This window comes from Bombina bombina, chromosome 6 (assembly GCF_027579735.1).
Source record: "Bombina bombina isolate aBomBom1 chromosome 6, aBomBom1.pri, whole genome shotgun sequence".
NCBI lineage: Eukaryota > Metazoa > Chordata > Amphibia > Anura > Bombinatoridae > Bombina > Bombina bombina.
The window spans coordinates 831,959,310-831,981,660 of record NC_069504.1 but is presented as its reverse complement, the minus strand read 5'-3'; the positions used below and the strand labels follow the sequence as shown (position 1 = coordinate 831,981,660).

The window sequence follows — 22,351 nt, the reverse complement described above, 5'->3', positions numbered from 1 at the left end:
ACCTCTTTATCTTTGTGTGTTTAACCTCTTAGCTGTGTGTGTATGTAAATAGATGCGATCTCTCCTCATTAAAGACCCCCTAATAGTATTCCTTTTAAAATTTTGGTGAAGGGTAATTTTTATAATAATGTTTTTTGTTTTTTTTGTTGAAATCTTTTTATTTATTTTCACAAAATGTAAAAATTGTACAAGTTTCATCAACAACAACAACAATAAAACTTAAATACATAAACAATACAGTCTACAAATGTATTTTCTTCAGTAGTGCTTAATTAATACAATACACATGGATTTATTTTTGTTTTATTCCTTCTTTAGTATAATAATGTTTTTTAATTTGATTGGAAAAAATTATCTGAAATGTTATACTCCCAATATTATACATGCCAATAAATATATGTATATATAAATAATGTACACACAATATTATATAGTCATACCATAATATTAATTATTGTATGATTACTGACCTCTCGTGCTTCACAAGTTCTTGTTCAGTGTTTTAGACCAAACTGTTTGCAAATTCTAGTCCTCAGGACTCTCTAACAGGCCAGAACTTCAGGATATCTGAACAAGGGTAATAATCAGCTAATCAGTAACCATGGTAATAAAGAATAAACACTAAGCAGAGGGTTATACTTAATATAAATCATTGCAATATGTATTATTCATAATTGAAAAATGATTTGACCTTTTTATTTTTTATTTTATTTGTGCAGGGTCTATTACTTCCTGGCACAGACACATGTGGGCTGTAGTATCTACAGGAAAGCAAAGCAGTAGCTTTTCTTTGTATATGTTTGCTAAGAGACATCAGCTCTAGCTGTAGTTAGTTTACTGCCAATGCTCAAATTAAGTAGAACTTAATTTCTGTAATATCTGCTGTCTTATCTCACTAAAGGCAGTAACTGCACTGAGAAGTTCTAAATGCTAATTTTGCAAGAAAACAAGTAAATTGGTTGCTATTTTCAACACAAACTGTTCTCTTTATATTAACGATGATTTGGCTTTATTTTTTATTTATTTTTTGCTAAAGAACTATTTCATATCACTTTAATAGTGAATGTTACAAAAAAACAATAGATAAACCTTTCTAAAGGACTTTAATAAAAAGGAATAGTCTAGTCAAGATAAAACTTTAATGATTCGGATAGAGCCTGCAATTTTAAGCAACTTTCTAATTTATTCCTATTATCAATTTGTCTTCGTTCTAGTATCTTTATTTGAAAAAGGAAGAATGTAAGCATAGAAGCTGGCCCATTCAGCACCTGGGTAGCACTTTCTGATTGGTGTCTAAATGTAGCCAACAATCAGCAAGCGCTACCCATGTCTGAACCAAAAATGGGCCGGCTACTAAGCTTACATTCAAATAAAGATACCAAGAGAATGCAGAAAAATTGATAATAGGAGTAAATTAAAAGTTGCTTAAAATTGCATGCTCTATCTGAATGATGAAAGTTTAATTTTGACTAGACTATTCCTTTAAACACCCACAAGGGAGATTAAACACATAGCTAAATGTCACTCTGGAGCCAGAAAACATTGCAGCTCCTGAGCATGTTCCAGATAGGAATGTATTCACCAATCACTGGTCGTATTCTGCTCAGGAGTTGCAGTCTCCCTTTGAAGGGATAGAAAGGTCAAAACTGAAATGAGTATGGGTATATTTTAATTTTAAATACAAGCTTTTTTTGCCATATACTGTCATTAACAGAAATGCTTTTAGTAAAAGTTATTACTGTTTCAGTGGCATACACGCATATGCTATGTGTGACTAGAGGATCTGTATTCAAACACAGTGTCTGGTCAGAGAATCGCCAGTGCTATGTATTGCGTCAGTGAAGACTTAAAGGGACATGAAACCCAAATTTTTTCTTTCGTGATTTAGAAAGAGCATGTCATTTTAAACAACTTTCTAATTTACTTCTATTATCTAATTTGATTCATTCTCTTGATATCACTTGCTGATTGGTTGCTGCACATAGAGGCCTTGTGTGATTGGCTCACACATGTGCATTGCTATTTCTTCAACAAAGGATATCTAAAGAATTGAGCAAATTAGATAATAGAAGTCAATTGGAAAGTTGTTTAAAATTGCATGCCCTATCTGAATCATGAAAGTTTAATTTTGACTAGACTGTCCCTTTAATACAAGCCACTGCTGAGAAGGTGTGGTGTTGGAATGTTGTGACATGGGGAACTTACAGCATAGGTGCATAGGCCACAGAAAAACAGTAATAAGTTTTACTAAAATCATTTTTTTGCTAATGCAAGTATATTGCAATAATGCTTCTGTTTAAAACTAAAATGCACAGAAGCACATTTTACCCTTTTTATCCCTTTAAGGAACAGTCTGAATGTTTCTTTAAAGGGACATTATACACTAGATTTTTTTTTTGCATAAATGTTTTGTAAATAATCCTTTTATATAGCCTATATAGCTTTTGTTTTTTAAATGTATAGTTTTGCTTATTTTTAAATAACATTACACTGATTTTCAGACTCCTAACTCATCCCTAAAGTTTTAGGAGAATACTGATGTATACCTACTTGAGCTTGCTCCTGTTTGTGTAAAGAGTCTTTTCATAGGCAGAGGAAGAGGGGAGTGTCTGCTTTTTTTGCTATAGAACCACTTTTAGTGGGTGTTCCAGCTAACCTTTTTAACAGTGCTAAGCTGGGATCTTCTAAGTAAGTTTTTAAATGGTTTTACACTGGATTTTTAGATCAGTATCTGTGCATATTCTTTATAGTAGTGTCTATTACATGCAGTTAAATGAAAATTGGTGCATACTGTCCCTTTAACTACATATAACAAAGTTTTACACACACACCCCTCCACCCCCTCTGTCTCTTTGTCTCTTCTACACTCTCTGAGCCTCTTCTCTCTTTTTCTAGTAACTATTTCATTTTCCCCTCACCCACCCTGATTCCTCTTCGTCTGTCCTTCTGTCTCTCTGAGTCTTTCTCTAACCCTCAGATGCAAGTTCCTCTGCACTTGGCAGGTTGCGCTATATTCAGTGTTTGCAAACAGCTCAGAGCCTTTAGTCTGACAGCTGCAAACCGAGAGATCCCACAGACAGCTTTTTTCCGCCTTTAATGCTCTCAGTTCTTTTTTTCACATATTAAAAGATTTTGTGATGCTGTTCACTGGGGCGATACAACAGAAAAACAGAATAACATACATTATCAGTATTTAAAGGAACAGTGAAGCCAAAATTAAACTTTTAGGATTCAGGTAGGATACACAATTTTAAACATCTATCCAATTTACTTTTATCATCAAATTTGCTTTGTTATTCTTAGTTGAAAGCTATACCTAGGTAGGGTTATATGCTAATTTCTAAACCCTTGAATGCCACCTCTCATCTCTGGGCATTTTGACAGCTTTTCACAGCTAGAGGGCATTAGTTCACGTGTGCCATATAGATAACATTGTGTTCATGCCCGTGGAGTTACCTAGGAACCAGCACAGATTGGCTAAAATGCAAATCTGTCACAATAACAGATTAGGGGGCAGTGTGCAGAGGCTTAGATACAAGGTAATTACAGAGGTAAAAAGTGTATTTCTATAACAGTGTTGGTTATGCAAAACTGGGGAATGGGTAATAAAAGGATTATCTATATTTTTAAACAATACAAATTCTGGTGTAGACTGCCCCTTTAAATGTACAAGTACTAAAAGGAATGATGTTCATATTAAAAGGTACTTGTATATGCTTAAAGGACCATTACATACAGTATATTTGCATAATCAACAAATTCATAATAAAAAGACAATGCAAAAGCATTTTTTTCTGACAAATTTCAAATTTAGTTCAATTTTCCTTCTTCCTGTATCATGTGACAGTCATCAGCCAATCACAAAATGCAACTATGAAATCTTGCATATGCCCAGTAGGATCTATAGTGTTCCTTTCAGCCAGTGAGCTTTTTTATTACAGCACTGAAACAAACTGTTTTATATCCCTTTAACTAAACTTGCTTCTTACATTTAAATGACTAACAGGGCACAGCATGTTGTATTTATGTGTAATAATGTACAGTATGTAACATTTAGTGATGACATGTAATGAAAACTATCTTACTGCTTGCAGGAATGATCTACTTTCCCACCTGAAGAATTATAATCTGTATTATGAGGGTCAGAACCTACAGCTCAGGAACAGAGAGGTAACAATTGAGTACAATACTAAACCTGTAATAGTAGTGATCTATTCCATTTAGGAAGAACAGTATAATGTATATTTTAGTAGGAGCTTTTAACTGTCCATCAAAAAAAATACTGGATGATCTGCAGGTTACTGGACATGGGTGTTAGGGTCATCTACAGACCCTTCCCAAAGCTCCTACCTACGCCACTCCCTTAACCCCATCATATATATTCTTCACAAGAGAATAGTGATTATTATCTCATTTGGCTGCCACACACTAATAAATTAGTTTACCTCTGGCTGTTAGTAACACACACAGCAGCGATTTAACCCCTCTTGACTGACAGGAGTACATTTAGGACAGGATTTTTATACCCCTTTGGTTGCCAGTAAAAGCACATTGCTCAAGAGGATACATATAGGTCAGTAGCGGAGCTACTCAACAGAGGGCCCTGGTGCAGATTATTTTTGGGCCCCCAAAGGTAACTTAGTAAGCAATAGTAATAATGCTGCTCTGTTGAATGATTTGATAGATCGATCAATAGATAGATAGATAGATAAATGGATGGAACTGCAACATGCACTAATAAAAGGCTCCCCTACATTAGGATTGTGGACATTCTGCATATGCCTATGTATAGACTGGCTGTTTTGGGTCCTGGTGCACCTGCACCAATGGTAGTTCCACCCCTGATATAGCTCACAAAGTAGTGCTTTAACACCCCCATAACTGCTGGTAACATATAGACAGTGATTTTTACCCTCCTTGACTGCCAATACATAGGGGTCGATTTATCAAAGAGTCAATCGACCCAAATACACCTGTTTCTGCGAATGTGCAGGGGGCGGTATTGCACAAGCATTTCACAAGGAAGTATGCATTTATCGATGTAGGGCGGACATGATCCCCTACAGCAGATCATGTACGTCCGAAGATGATAAATCGGCCCCATAGAGTTATACATTCTCAGTGTTACGTCTACCCGGGCCATATTTGTGATGCATAGAGGCATCGAAGACCTTTCAATGCAGCTGAGACTCAGGGGAACATTACAAAATGGGACATTTAAGTATGCATTATTTTTGTATTGCTTTTAAAATACTGCACTGTCCAGTTGAGTACTATAATATTATAGTATCATTATATGAAATACCACATGAATATACTGCAGTCTTTCTTGCAAGTTGCTTTTTCCTTTGAAGCTAAATTGTATCTATTCTGTACAGGAAGAGGGGGAACTGATTGTGGAGGGGCTACTGAACATCTTCTGGGGTCTAAGACGTCCAATACGCCTTCAGATGCAGGATGACAATGAGCGGGTCCGTCCTCCTCCCTCCTCCACATCCTGGCATTCGGGATGTAACCTGCTTACCCAACGGTCAGTAATATTACTGCAAAGCTTTACAATGACCAGGGACAGATATGTTTGCTCTGTGAAAAGTAGCCCAGCTCTGCTTGTTATAATATTGCTGTAAAAATATACATTTCTCTATATTAAACTAAAGTGGTCTGTATACTGAATATACTAGCTGAGGGTTAAATGATCTTTTAAAGGGACATTACAGATTAGAATACTAGACAGAATGTTGTATTTAATGCCAATATTAGCCTGATAATATGCAGATGTATTTTTAATAAATTATATTAGTTGTTTGAAAGGATATGAAACCCAAAAATGTTCTTCTGTGAATCAGACAGAGCACACAATTAAGTTTTCAATATACTTCTATTATTAAAGGGACAGTCTACACCAGCATTTGTTATTGTTAAAAAGATAGATAATCCCTTTGTTACCCATTCCCCAGTTTTGCATAACCAACACAGTTATATAAATACACTTTTTACCTCTGTGATTACCTTGTATCTAAGCCTCTGCAAATTGCCCCCTTATTTCAGTTCTTTTGACAGACATCCATTTTAGCCAATCAGAGCTGGCTCCCTGGAACTCCACGTGTGTGAGCACTGTGTTATCTATATGAAACACATGAACTAACACCCTCTAGTGGTGAAAAACTGTCAAAATGCCCTGAGAGAAGAGGCGGCCTTTAAAGGCTTAGAAATTAGCATATGACCCTCCTAGGTTTAGCGTTCAACTAAGAATACCAAGAGAACAAATCAAAATTGGTGATAAAAGTAAATTACAAAATTGTTTAAAATTACATTCTCTATCTGAATCATGAACGTTTATTTTGGACTAGACTGTCCCTTTAAATTTCCTTTGTTCCCATGGTAGGAAATAATGCTGCCATCTAGTGCTCTTGCAAATGGATAGCATTCTTGCAAAACTGCTGCCATATAGTGCTCCAAACATGTGCACGCTCCTGAGTTCACCTCCCTGCTTTTTCAATAAAGAATACCAAGAGAACAAAGAAACTTTAATTATAATTTAATTTCATTTTTAATTATAGAAATACATTAGAACGTTGTTTAAAATCGCATGTTCTATCTGAAACATGAAAGAAAAAAGTTGGTTTTCATGTCCCTTTAAATATTGAAGAAATAAATGTAAAGTGTAAGTATCCAGAAAGCAATGTGTACTGCCATGTTGTAATGAAAAAGGTTTTCTTCTCTGCTGAGGACAAATAGGAGCATTTATAAACTGGTCACTTGAATGTTCAACCAACGACTTTGTGGATTGTAACAGTGTTTAGTCTGGAGTCGGCATTTACACTTTTAACAGGAATTGGAAAGCTCACAATTATAAGAATTACATTTCAGAAAAGGTGGGCAAAATAAATAATGAAAGTATATCTCAAAGTTTTTTTTACGCTACAAATAAATAAACTTTTTATATTACAACGTCAAACTTTTTGAAGGGACATGAAACCTAAATTTGCTTCATTCTCTTGGTATCATTTGTTGAAGAAGCAGCAATGCACTACTGGGAGATAGCTGAATGAATTGGGTGGGCCAATAACATGAGGCATATATGTGCAGCCACCAGTAAGCTGCTCCTGAGCCTACCTAGGTATCGTCTTCATTAAAGAATACCAAGAGAACGAAACAAAATTGATAATAGGAGTAAATTGGAAAGTTGTTTAAAATCGCATGCTCTGTCTCAATCATGAAAAAAAAAATGTGTTTCATGTTCCTTTAATGTCCCTTTACTAGTAATTATCTACAAGTTACTTTTGTGACATGATATCCATATGCTAAATCACTTGAAAGTGATGCAGCAAAACTGAAAAAAGCTGCCACGGAAATATCACCTAAACATCTCTATATAAAAAAGGAAGATATTCTACCTCAAAATGTCTTCAACTCATAATTGTAAGAGCTCTGTGAATAGCTGTCCTTCAGCTACTTGGCAGCATGTTGAAAAAAGAAACAGCAACCCATCAGCTTCATCAGTGCACTTTGCTTTACTGTGATCTCATGAGATTTCACTGAAATCTTGTGAGATTTCATAGTAAACTTCCTTAAACTGTATAGGAAAATAACATGACTGTGCATCCCAGAAGCTCGCTCCCTAGCAAGTCCTGGGACTAGCATCCTGATTAGTTGTTTTAAATCCCTTTAGAGTGGGATGTAGCTACTGAGGATATTTTGAGGTAAAATAGCTTCCTTTTTACATAGGAGATGTTCAGGTGATATTTTCTAGTCAGCTTTTTACAGCTCTTTCTAGTCAGCTTTTTACAGCTATGCTGCATCAATTTCAATTGCTTCAACATTTGGGTATCATGTCCCTTTAAGTTACTGTTACTGTACATTGCATGGCATGATTTGCAGTACATCTTTTTAGCCTCTTAGTTTAGAGTCACAATGCATTGCCTTGTGGATACTGGTCATTGGCTTGGATGTACCTGATAGAGAGTATTCTCATATTAGATCACTTTTCTTTCAAGTTTGAGTCTGATTGTCTTCCAGGCAACAGTCTGCCAGTACTCTTCTGCATTACATACCAGGCCATGGGCAAATATTCGCATTCAGCATTCGTTTATTTAGGCAGCGGCATTCAGCTATTTTGTGTACTGGATTTATTCATGTAAAACTGCAACACACAAATATCAGGATTTGCACAGATCTTTGTGATTGCACTTTTGCACAAATAAATCCGGCGCCAAAAAATAGCTGAATTCCGCTGCCTATAACCATACGCAAATTATATATATCAACAGGTGTGGCACAGTCATAGCCCGTGGCTCTTAAAATTTTATTTTTGGCTATAAATAGTTTAGTGGCTTATAAAGGGACACCAAAAATGAAATTAAACTTTTATGATAGAGCAAACAACTTAAAAATAAAAATTCCAAATGTACTTCTATTATTAAATTTACTTCATCCTCTTAGGATCCTTTGTTGAAGATCATATCTAAGTAGACTCAAGAATGTGTCCTTATCTAGAGTACTATCATTTTGTAACAATGTTATACACTTTTGATCACTAGATGGCAGCAGTGTTTACAGTATTGCTTCAATAAAGTGTTTACTTTTGGATCAGAACATTGCTCTTGTTTTCTCTATAAACTATTGGCAAAGTTAATGGGGAAAACCACACAGAAACCAAGCTTTATAAAGATTTTCTAATTAACTGAATTTGCTTTGAATATGAAAACCATACAAAACCCAATTTGAGACAATTTGCTTTTTTTATGGAATACAATAGACCCATATGTCGTTCTCAAAAATAATTTAGGCATTTTTATATAAGAGGCCTCCCTGTCACAGATCTTTGTTACGGGTTTGGAGGCCTGCGTGCTTTCCCTCCAGCCAAGTCAAATGGCTCTGCTTTTGGGGGTTGATCTGACTCTGCTCATGACATGACCTGACTCTACCTCCATCACACATGTTTACACATGTCTTGCCTGAAACCACACCCCTCCCATTTTGGTCACTCCCACAGAGTACTCTCGCCTTCCTTTCCCAGAAAGCCTCCAAGAAATTGGGAGGGAGGTATCATATATGAGTTGTCATATGGTAAAAAAAATTATTGTTGGCAGTAACAGGGTTAACTAAAACAAATATGAATGCAGCTGGAGCTGGACAATAAGATGAGCTATTCCACTGGTTTTATCCTGGAATAGCAACACCACTTTGTTTGCCAGTGAGAAGTTCATAGCAAGTGAATTCAGGCCAGTTATGAGATTTGTATAGTCTGTAAAGATTATTTTCAGTTTGGCAAAGTGCAGAAACTTCTGGATCTCATATGCCAATTCCAAGCATAACAAAGAGAAATATTCACAGCCTCAGACACATGAAAGTCATCTGTTTACCAGGCCCTTTGTAACCCATCAACTGCTGAACAACAGCATGTCCAGGAATAATATACAGGGGGAGAGCACACAATTATAAACAGAAGGGCCACTAATAATTGCCTATACCAAAAACCTACTAATGAGATATCAAAACATTTGCCTCTGTTTGTATACGTATGTGTGTGTGTGTATATATATATATATATATATATATATATATATATATATATACAGTATGTAGGTACTATTTCCCTGAAGGGGAGGGCGTCTCTAACGGAGCCGTATCTCCCCCTTGTTTATGACACTTGAACAAGTGACCCCTCATATGAAAGGGCAGACACTCGTCTTTCAAATGAGGGATCACTTGTTCCTCTAACACAAAAGGAGGGTGATATAGTGGCTCTGCTTGGGCCCCAAACCCCTCAGGTTAAGCATCACTTTTAATTTTAAGAGTGATGATTTGCATCTTACAGGGGAGTGTGACCCCTCATTTGAATGGAAAGACTACCCTCTAGTTCTGTTAGAGGCCTGCCTTACTAATGTTATAGTGAATTTTAAGACTGTTACAGGTAATCACTATTTTTATGGTGATTACCTGCAACTTACAGGGGCATGTGATTCCTCGTTTGAAAGAAACGTCCATCTTTCAAGTGAGGGGGTCACTTGTCCTTGTAAATAACCTGGGGGCTTTGATACGGGTTTGCAAAGCCCTTCCCCCATCCCTGTGGCCTAGCCTTCATAACTCCCTTGTTTATGTGTGTTACTGGAAGCTAAAGAGGTAAAATTATTGACTTGAATGTTACTGGCAGTCAAGGAGTTAAATTATTCTTAGTTATAAAAAATATACATGTGGGATCAAGAGTGAGGGTAAGGTAGAGCTTTGGGGAGGCATTGTTTGATGTAGAGAAGGACAGGCGGCACTCCAGGATAAAAGTTAAAAAATCATTCTTTATTCAGAAATTCTCTAAAATAACAACACTCATGTTGCAAACAAAAAGGTGGAGAAGGAGGAAACCTTACATGTTTCGTACCCTGCGGCACTTAATCATAGGTATGATCTCCCTCACATGTGTGGACAATTTAAACCCTGATCTACCAATCGGGTGTTGACAGTGTAGTTACTATGTCAACCATACAAAATAAACACAGTGTGGTATGAGTACATATGAAAGAAAGAAAGAAAGAAAGAAAGAAAGAAAGAAAGAAAGAAAGAAAGAAAGAGAAAAAAAAAACCCATATATAATAAAAGATATTGGTTTTTTTTTAAAAAAAATGCCAGGGGTTGAAAAAACAACAAACACCCTAGACTGATGAATTTGTACTCATTATAGCACTCAAAAAAGCATAATCCCTGATATTGCATTGTAGAAAAATAGTTGCCTATTACACATAAAATATCATATATATATATATTCAAATCATACTCATATATATTTTTGAATATGTAAATATGTCAAAAGTACATCTACACTAACAACTCTTTTAGACTGGTAAAGAGCATCTATGTCAGATTTAATCACTGTACTCCATTTAGATGTCAACCCTCATGTAATGTGGATGCTAACATTCAAATTGTAAATGCTAAAAGGGGGAATTTTTTACAAAAGAAAGGGATGGTAATGTTATCACTTGACATTAGATTTAATAACCTAATTTGAACCACATGAACACAACCAATATAAATATAAATCAAAAATATAAATGTGTTCATGTATACAAACCTACTGGTATAGGCCCAGTAACAATGTCATGTGTATTACCCTACAAAGTAACTGATATCCCATTCTTTGTTTAAAGGGACAGTATACTGTAAAATAGTTTTTCCCTTAATGTGTTTACAATTGCTTTTTTTACCAACTGCAGAGTAAAAAATGTATGAAAATTAGCTTTTTAAGGCTTATTTGTGTATAATAAAGCTCTGATTTTGTGTTTTGAAGCCACAGCCTAATAAAATAGGTTGAGCTTGTAGGTATAATCAGATCTCATTACTGTATCACATTGTGCACATATACCTGCTTCTTTATCTTATATCTGTCCTTAAAACAATCACCAATACTTTGAGAGAACAATGGAAAATCAACATTTTACTACCTTATCTCTGCTTTATCACACTGGGAGTGTAATTTCTTCTGCTGGCTGTGTTTACAAAGCTTATCTATAGCTGGTACGCGCGGCCACAAACTTTCAGAATAGGTGGGGATACCACATGCTAAATTAACAATTTCAAATGCCAATATAAGGGTAAAGGAGCTACTTGTAAACAATTTAATACATTCCAGCAGGTAAAGTGGATCATTGGGAACAAATTAAAGGGGAGAAAAATTTTGAGTAAACTGTCCCTTTAAGCCTCTTGGTAATCTAGTACCCAATTTCCAGATCCAGTATAAAAAACAATATCTTTTATTATATGTTTTTTTTTTTTCTCTTTCTTTCTTTCTTTCTTTCTTTCTTTCTTTCTTTCTTTCTTTCTTTCTTTCTTTCTTTCTTTCTTTCTTTCTTTCTTTCTTTCTTTCTTTCTTTCTTTCTTTCTTTCTTTCTTTCTTTCTTTCTTATATATGTACTCATACCACACTGTGAGGACTTGTGTTTATTTTGTATGGTTGACATAGTAACTACACTGTCAACACCTGATTGGTAGATCAGGGTTTAAATTGTCCACACATGTGAGGGAGATCATACCTATGATTAAGTGCCGCAGGGTACGAAACGTAAGGTTTCCTCCTTCTCCACCTTTTTGTTTGCAACATGAGTGTTGTTATTTTAGAGAATTTCTGAATAAAGAATGATTTTTTAACTTTTATCCTGGAGTGCCGCCTGTCCTTCTCTACAGTGTATCCTGGTCTGCTCAAACCTATTTTTGTGCTGGCACCGCTCCTACACAGACCTATCACCCACTTTCAGGATTCTGGAAAAAACAATCTGTTCTGCTGTGTGACGTGGACTGAGCAGCGCCGCACCTCTCTCACTACTGAGGCATTGTTTGACCCCACCTAACATTGTGCTTAGTCAACAACAGATTGTCCAGTATTTTTGTGTACCCTACACCCCCTTGTGATGTCACCACACGTGCCAGTGGTGACATCACATTGCCTACCAAGAAGAGGCAGTGATGGGAAGGGAGTTTTCAGCCTCCTTTACCCTCTCCAGTGCAGGGGGTCTCCAGTATTTGTATTGGAAGGGGGACCCCCTGGATGGCAATACATAGTCGTCATCTGCACTAGGGAATGAATGTGCCTGACGACAATGAGTCATCATGCTCATCAAAGGGGTTAAAAGAATACCATCAGATCACACATACAGACAATTAAAGGAATGTGATAGTCAAACTTTTATGGTACATTTAAAGTATGAAATTTCAATTTACTTCATTCATCAAATTTACTTTGTTCTATTGTTATCCTTTGTTAAAAAGCATACATTGGTAGGCTCAAGAGCAGCAAAGCACTACTGGGAGCTAGCTGGTGATTGGTGGCTATACACATGTCTCTTGTCATTGGCTCACCAGATGTGTTCAGCTAGCTCCCAGTAGAGCAATACTGCTATGGAGTTGACTTCTCAGTGGTTAAATACATAAGGATTGATCAAAAAAGTATCAAATTATATTTCTTCAATAATTCCCATAGACTTCCATGATATTTTGTTTAGAAAAAATATTTTGATAAACTTTTCTAAAGGTTTGTGGTCAAAAACTCATAGTTCTGTGCAGAAATAGTGCAATGCAGTAACAAAATGCCTGTACACATTTAGAGTATTTTCTTTCCACATTTATGTCCCTTTAATGCTTTATTTGGGGGAGAGACCACAAAATCCTAATTAGATAAGCTATTTTAATGACATGTTTTTTTTATGTCAAATCAGTTCTGCATAATCTCTGTGAAGTGAGCGTCTGTTATATGCTCACTATAAGTATTCCTCACCAGCACAATGTCTTTTTTTTTGTTACAAAGTAGTTATGGTCACTCAATGGTTAAGAATCCATTAAAATGTAGTACCAGCTAAAATAAAAGGGAGGGTGAAGACAAAATTTTACTTAAATGATTCAGATAGAACATGCCATTTTAAACAACTTTCCAATTTACTTCAATTAACTAATTTGTTTTATTCTCTTGGTATCCTTTTTTGAATAGGTTCAATAGCAGCATTGCACTGCTAGTAGCTAGCTGGTGCAAGGTGGCTGCACATATATGTCTGTTATTGACTTGCCCAATGTATTTAGCTAGGTACTGCATTGCTGATCCTGTCTACTCTTTAACAAATGATTTATTCTTATTATTATCAGGTATTTGTAGAGCGCCAACAGATTCCGCAGCGCTGTAAACATAGTCGGTATACAGGATAGCTTTTGTAGGGATCAAGTTGGTAGAGGGCCCTGCCGAGAGTTTCACTGTTGTAGTTGGCTCTTATGAAGGCGATCTGCAAACAGCTGGGCTCATAGGCTTACATTCTAAGGGGTTCAAGGGGAAAGCAATTGAGTTAGGAAAGGTTAGTGTTGGTTAAGCATCCCTGAATAGTAGAGTTTTTAGGGAGCACTTGAAGCTGTTAAAACTAGGGGAGAGTCTTATGGAGCGAGGCAGGGAGTTCCACACGATGGGGGCCAGTCTGGAGAAGTCCTGTAAACGTGAATGTGAGGAAGTAATAAGAGAGGAGGAGAGGAGGAGATCCTTAGCTGATCGAAGGGGACGGGAGGGAGAGTATCTAGAGGCAAGTTCTGAAATGTAGGGGGGAGCAGTGCAGTTGAGAGCTTTGAATGTCAGAGTGAGGATTTTGTGTTTAATCCTAGAGGCAAGAGGAAGCCAGTGAAGGTATTGGCAGAGAGGTGCAGCAGATGAAGAGCGACGAGTAAGGAAGATGAGCCTGGCAGAGGCATTCATAACGGATTGTAAAGGAGCTATGCGGTAGCTAGGTAGACCAGAGAGGACGGAGTTGCAATAGTAGAGGAGGGAAAGGATGAGAGAGTGGATTAAAATCTTAGTTGTATCTTGTGTAAGAAAATGTCTAATTTTAGAGATGTTTTTAAGGTGGAAGCAGCAGGCTTTAGCCAAGCACTGAATGTGAGGAGTGAAGGAAGATCTGAGTCAAGTGTGACCCCGAGACATTGGGCATGCGGGTAGGAGTAATGATGGAATTATCAACAGTTATAGAAATTTTGGGGGTGGAGACATTGGAAGAAGGGGAAAAAACATAATTTATGTAAGAACTTACCTGATAAATTCATTTCTTTCATATTAGCAAGAGTCCATGAGCTAGTGACGTATGGGATATACATTCCTACCAGGAGGGGCAAAGTTTCCCAAACCTCAAAATGCCTATAAATACACCCCTCACCACACCCACAAATCAGTTTAACGCATAGCCAAGAAGTGGGGTGATAAGAAAAAAGTGCGAAAGCATAAAAAATAAGGAATTGGAATAATTGTGCTTTATACAAAAAAATCAAAACCACCACAAAAAGGGTGGGCCTCATGGACTCTTGCTAATATGAAAGAAATTAATTTATCAGGTAAGTTCTTACATAAATTATGTTTTTTCCCCTTCTTCCAATGTCTCCACCCCCAAAATTTCTATAACTGTTGATAATTCCATCATTACATAAATTATGTTTTCTTTCATGTAATTAGAAAGAGTCCATGAGCTAGTGACGTATGGGATAATGACTACCCAAGATGTGGATCTTCCACGCAAGAGTCACTAGAGAGGGAGGGATAAAATAAAGACAGCCAATTCCGCTGAAAATAATCCACACCCAAAATAAAGTTTAAATCTTATAATGAAAAAAACTGAAATTATAAGCAGAAGAATCAAACTGAAACAGCTGCCTGAAGTACTTTTCTACCAAAAACTGCTTCAGAAGAAGAAAACACATCAAAATGGTAGAATTTAGTAAAAGTATGCAAAGAAGACCAAGTTGCTGCTTTGCAAATCTGATCAACCGAAGCTTCATTCCTAAACGCTCAGGAAGTAGAAACTGACCTAGTAGAATGAGCTGTAATCATTTGAGGCAGAGTTTTACCCGACTCGACATAAGCATGATGAATTAAAGATTTTAACCAAGATGCCAAAGAAATGGCAGAGGCCTTCTGACCTTTCCTAGAACTGGAAAAGATAACAAATAGACTAGAAGTCTTTCGGAATTTCTTAGTAGCTTCAACATAATATTTCAAAGCTCTAACTACATCCAAAGAATGCAATGATCTCTCCTTAGAATTCTTAGGATTAGGACACAATGAAGGAACCACAATTTCTCTACTAATGTTGTTAGAATTCACAACCTTAGGTAAAAATTTAAAAGAAGTTCGCAACACCGCCTTATCCTGATGAAAAATCAGAAAAGGAGACTCACAAGAAAGAGCAGATAATTCAGAAACTCTTCTAGCAGAAGAGATGGCCAAAAGAAACAAAACTTTCCAAGAAAGTAATTTAATGTCCAAAGAATGCATAGGTTCAAACGGAGGAGCTTGAAGAGCCCCCAGAACCAAATTCAAACTCCAAGGAGGAGAAATTTACTTAATAACAGGTTTTATACGAACCAAAGCTTGTAAAAAACAATGAATATCAGGAAGATTAGCAATCCTTCTGTGAAAAAGAACAGAAAGAGCAGAGATTTGTCCTTTCAAGGAATTTGCAGACAAACCTTTATCCAAACCATCCTGAAGAAACTGTAAAATTCTCGGAATTCTAAAAGAATGCCAGGAAAAATGATGAGAAAGACACCAAGAAATGTAAGTCTTCCAGACTCTATAATATATCTTTCTAGATACAAATTTACGAGCCTGTAACATAGTATTAATCACAGAGTCAGAGAAACCTCTTTGACTAAGAATCAAGCGTTCAATCTCCATACCTTTAAATTTAAGGATTTGAGATCCTGATGGAAAAAAGGACCTTATGACAGAAGGTCTGGTCTTAACGGAAGAGTCCACGGTTGGCAAGAGGCCACCCGGACAAGATCCACATACCAAAACCTGTGAGGCCATGCTGGAGCCACCAGCAGAACAAACGAGCATTCCTTCAGAATCTTGGAGATAACTCTTGGAAGAAGAACTAGAGGCGGAAAGAGATAGGCAGGATGATACTTCCAAGGAAGTGACAATGCATCCACTGCTTCCTCCTGAGGATCCCTGGATCTGGACAGATACCTGGGAAGTTTCTTGTTTAGATGAGAAGCCATCAGATCTATTTCTGGAAGTCCCCACATTTGAACAATCTGAAGAAATACCTCTGGGTGAAGAGACCATTCGCCCGGATGTAACGTTTGGCGACTGAGATAATCCGCTTCCCAATTGTCTATACCTGGGATATGAACCGCAGAAACTAGACAGGAGCTGGATTCCGCCCATACCAGTATTGGAGATACTTCTTTCATAGCCAGAGGACTGTGAGTCCCTCCTTGATAATTGATGTATGCCACAGTTGTGACATTGTCTGTCTGAAAACAAATGAACGATTCTCTCTTTAGAAGAGGCCATGACTGAAGAGCTCTGAAAATTGCACGGAGTTCCAAAATATTGATTGGTAATCTCACCTCCTGAGATTCCCAAACCCCTTGTGCTGTCAGAGACCCCCAAACAGCTCCCCAACCTGTCAGACTTGCATCTGTTGAAAGTACAGTCCAGGTCAGAAGAACAAAAGAAGCCCCCTGAACTAAACGATGGTGATCTGTCCACCACGTCAAAGAGTGTCGTACAATCGGTTTTAAAGATATTAATTGAGATATCTTTGTGTAATCCCTGCACCACTGGTTCAGCATACAGAGCTGAAGAGGTCGCATGTGAAAACGAGCAAAGGGGATCGCGTCCGATGCAGCAGTCATAAGACCTAGAATTTCCATGCATAAGGCTACCGAAGGGAATGATTGTGATTGAAGGTTTCGACAAGCTGAGATCAATTTTAGACGTCTCTTGTCTGTCAGAGACAGAGTCATGGACACTGAGTCTATCTGGAAACCTAAAAAGGTTACCCTTGTCTGAGGAATCAATGAACTTTTCGGTAAATTGATCCTCCAACCATGATTTTGAAGAAACAACACAAGTCGATTCGTATGAGATTCTGCTAAATGTGAAGACTGAGCAAGTACCAAGATATCGTCCAAATATGGAAATACCACAATACCCTGTTCTCTGATTACAGACAGAAGGGCACCGAGAACCTTTGTAAAAATTCTTGGAGCTGTTGCTAGGCCAAACGGCAGAGCCACAAACTGGTAATGCTTGTCTAGGAAAGAGAATCTCAGAAACTGATAGTGATCTGGATGAATCGGAATATGCAGATATGCATCCTGTAAATCTATTGTGGACATATAATGCCCTTGCTGAACAAAAGGCAGGATAGTCCTTATAGTTACCATTTTGAATGTTGGTATCCTTACATAACGATTCAATATTTTTAGATCCAGAACTGGTCTGAAGGAATTCTCCTTCTTTAGTACAATGAAGAGATTTGAATAAAACCCCAGCCCCTGTTCCAGAACTGGAACTGGCATAATTACTCCAGCCAACTCTAGATCTGAAACACATTTCAGAAATGCTTGAGCTTTCGCTGGATTTACTGGGATACGGGAAAGAAAAAATCTCTTTGCAGGAGGCCTTATCTTGAAGCCAATTCTGTACCCTTCTGAAACAATGTTCTGAATCCAAAGATTGTGAATTGAATTGATCCAAATTTCTTTGAAAAAACGTAATCTGCCCCCTACCAGCTGGGCTGGAATGAGGGCCGCACCTTCATGTGGACTTGGGAGCTGGCTTTGGTTTTCTAAAAGGCTTGGATTTATTCCAGACTGGAGATGGTTTCCAAACTGATACCGCTCCTGTGGTGAAGGATCAGGCTTTTGTTCCTTATTGTGACGAAAGGAACGAAAACGATTATTAGACCTAAATTTACCTTTAGATTTTTTATGCTGTGGTAAAAAAGTTCCTTTCCCTCCAGTAACAGTTGAGATAATAGAATCCAACTGAGAACCAAATAATTTATTATCCTGGAAAGAAAGGGAAAGCAAAGTTGACTTAAAAGACATATCAGCATTCCAAGTTTTAAGCCATAAAGCTCTTCTAGCTAAAATAGCTAGAGACATATACCTGACATCAACTCTAATGATATCAAAGATGGCATCACAAATAAAGTTATTAGCATGTTGAAGAAGATTAACAATGCTATGAGAATTATGATCTGTTACTTGTTGCGCTAAAGCTTCTAACCAAAAAGTTGAAGCTGCAGCAACATCCGCTAAAGATATAGCAGGTCTAAGAAGATTACCTGAACATAAGTAAGCTTTTCTTAGAAAGGATTCAATCTTCCTATCTAAAGGATCCTTAAAGGAAGTACTATCTGCCGTAGGAATAGTAGTACGTTTAGCAAGAGTAGAGATAGCCCCATCAACTTTAGGGATTTTGTCCCAAAACTCTAATCTGTCAGATGGCACAGGATATAATTGCTTAAAACGTTTAGAAGGAGTAAATGAATTACCCAAATTATTCCATTCCCTGGAGATTACTTCAGAAATAGCATCAGGGACAGGAAAAACTTCTGGAATAACTACAGGAGATTTAAAAACCTTATTTCAACGCTTAGATTTAGTATCAAGAGGACCAGAATCCTCTATTTCTAATGCAATTAAAACTTCTTTAAGTAAAGAACGAATAAATTCCATTTTGAATAAATATGAAGATTTATCAGCATCAACCTCTGAGACAGAATCCTCTGAACCAGAGGAACCATTATCAGAATCAGAATGATGATGTTCATTTAAAAATTCATCTGAAAAATGAGAAGTTTTAAAAGACCTTTTACGTTTACTAGAAGGAGGAATAACAGACATAGCCTTCTTAATGGATTTAGAAACAAAATCTCTTATGTTAACAGGAACACTCTGAGTATTAGATGTTGACGGAACAGCAACAGGTAATGTAACATTACTAAAGGAAATATTATCTGCATTAACAAGTTTGTCATGACATTCATTACAAACAACAGCTGGAGGAACAGATACCATAAGCTTACAGCAGATACACTTAACTTTGGTAGATCCAGCACCAGGCAGCGTTTTTCCAGAAGTATCTTCTGACTCAGTGTCAATCTGGGACATCTTGCAATATGTAATAGAAAAAACAACATATAAAGCAAAATTGATCAAATTCCTTAAATGACAGTTTCAGGAATGGGAAAAAATGCCAGTGAACAAGCTTCTAGCAACCAGAAGCAATAAATAATGAGACTTAAATAATGTGGAGACAATAGTGACGCCCATATTTTTTAGCGCCAAAAAAGACACCCACATTATTTGGCGCTTAAATGCTTTTGGCACCAAAAATGATGCCACATCCGGAACGCCGACACTTTTGGCGCAAAAAAACGTCAAAAATGACGCAACTTCCAGCGACACGTATGATGCCGGAAACAGAAATTTTTATTGCGCCAAAAAAGTCAGCGCCAAGAATGACGCAATAAAATGAAGCATTTTCAGCCCCCGCGAGCCTAACAGCCCACAGGGAAAAAAGTCAAATTTTAAGAAAAGAAAAAAATTGATTTATTCATATGCATTATCCCAAATATGAAACTGACTGTCTGAAATAAGGAATGTTTGAACATCCTGAGTCAAGGCAAATAAATGTTTGAATACATATATTTAGAACTTTATATAAAAGTGCCCAACCATAGCTTAGAGTGTCACAGAAAATAAGACTTACCCCAGGACACTCATCTACATGTAGTAGAAAGCCAAACCAGTACTGAAACGAGAATCAGTAGAGGTAATGGTATATATATGAGTATATCGTCGATCTGAAAAGGGAGGTAAGAGATGAATCTCTACGACCGATAACAGAGAACCTATGAAATAGACCCCGTAGAAGGAGATCATTGAATTCAAATAGGCAATACTCTCCTCACATCCCTTTGACATTCACTGCACGCTGAGAGGAAAACCTGGGCTCCAACCTGCTGCGGAGCGCATATCAACGTAGAATCTAGCACAAACTTACTTCACCACCTCCATAGGAGGCAAAGTTTGTAAAACTGATTTGTGGGTGTGGTGAGGGGTGTATTTATAGGCATTTTGAGGTTTGGGAAACTTTGCCCCTCCTGGTAGGAATGTATATCCCATACGTCACTAGCTCATGGACTCTTGCTAATTACATGAAAGAAATAAGGAGTTCAGTTTTGGAGCGTGAGAGGACATCCAAGATGAGATATGAGAAAGACAGTTAGTGACACGGGTTAGTAAGGAAGGAGGTAGGTCTGGTGCAGAGAGGTATCAAGTCACAGTCACACTATATGTCAGTGTGACACACTATTTCAAGTCTGTTCTTCACATCACACTGTGGATCAGTAAAATCACACTTAAAAAAATAGACTGTGCAGATTTCTTCATGTGTGATTAAAAAGTAAGGAATTTAAAATGTAACACTTTATTAGTTAGAAAGTTAACAACAACATTAATCTAAAGTTGGGTAAAAGGAATAGGGAATGTCACATCCAATCCTTATATCAGATATAAACCCAACACTAATTTAAAAACAGAAAAATCAGAAAAAAACATGGGGAGCGTGAATGGTGATTAAAAGTGTATTTAGACGTATAGGGTTAACATTGCTTATCAAGCATTCAACACAGGCTTTCCTATGCGCTCAAAGGCGTCGTCCTGCCTGCAAACTTCGTGGGGGTTACCCAGTCAGCCGATTTCTGACTAAAACAACCCTATGTTAATATCAACAACACATCTCACACACACAGATAAACTAATTTGTATGATTATGGTTGCGGACCATATTGATGTCCTATTATACTAGAAACTAGTAGCAACTCTATTTTCTTAATAGTGATAGTGTACTAAATCACTGTGTATATTACACCCACAGACATTAATATTAGTCCAAACTTCATGTGTGATTACTCAGGGCTAGAAGACTGCAACAAGTTTACATTTATATCTAACAATGTTGTTCTGTTGCATTAAAAACACAAACATGTTAAAGAGATATTAATTAGTTTGAGATTGTAATATAACATGTTTATATGTAGTAAAACAACTTTATAGTGTACTTTCATTTTTTATTTTGACCCCCTTTCCCATATTTTAACTCTGAAAAATAGTTTTCTCAATTTCACTGAGTTTTTTGTGTGTTTCTTTACAAAGTAATGGGCACCTAGGTTTTCCCCTTTATATATTTTTTTCTTCTGAGGGCAATTAGGGAGAGATATATTAAACAGGCAATAAAAGAGAGTGTGCAAACAAGGCCTGTGTGAAGACCCTATCAGATAGCTACTTTAACACTCCTATACACAGCCTCTCTTTTATTGCCTGCTTTATATATGTCCCTATTTATCCTCAGCAGAAAACTAGATAAGGATGAAAACTTAGGTTCAAAAAGTGCAGTGCCCTTTACTTTATGGTAACTAATGTACTTTATAGAAACTAAAAACATTTATACAAATTAAATACTGAAGAAATAATTGTTTAAACAACTAATATAAATTTGAAAATACATCTCAGGCTAATCTGTGCTTTGAATACATGTTTATATTTATTTACTATTTAATACAATATTCTTACAATAACTGTTTTTTTATAAACTATATTCAGCTGCACTATACAGAATTACTATAATTTCTAAAAATCTACTCACTTGAAAAAGCAAAATATTTTATACAACAAAAACAAGTTAGTATTATCTTTTTATTATCTGGCAATATTTTTTTTTTAGATACTAGAATTTCCACACAGGCAAATCAATTACCATGCAAAGTGTTTAAAGGGACATGGAATCCAAATATTTTCTTTAATGATTCAGATAGAGCATGTGATTTTAAATAACTTTCCAATTTACTTCAATGATCTAATTTGTTCTCTTTGCATCCTATGTTGAAAAGAATACCTAGGTAGGCTCAGGAGCTGCTGATTGGTGGCTGCACATATATGCCTCATGTTATTGGCTCACCCAGTGTGTTAACTAGCTCTCAGTAGTGCATTGCTGTTTCTTCAACAAAGGATACCAAGAGAATGAAGGAAATTA

The 22,351-nt window shown here is 36.7% G+C and overlaps 1 protein-coding gene across 1 annotated transcript in view; it reads left to right on the top strand.

Annotated features, from left to right (window-relative positions):
- RASSF2 (Ras association domain family member 2) overlaps positions 1-22,351 on the top strand; it is a 94,794-nt gene that overhangs the window by 9,964 nt on the left and 62,479 nt on the right. The window contains exons 3-4 of the mRNA XM_053718193.1: positions 4,095-4,170; positions 5,379-5,530. Of these exons, the coding sequence (XP_053574168.1) occupies positions 4,095-4,170; positions 5,379-5,530 (228 nt within the window). The remainder of the gene's footprint in view (positions 1-4,094; positions 4,171-5,378; positions 5,531-22,351) is intronic.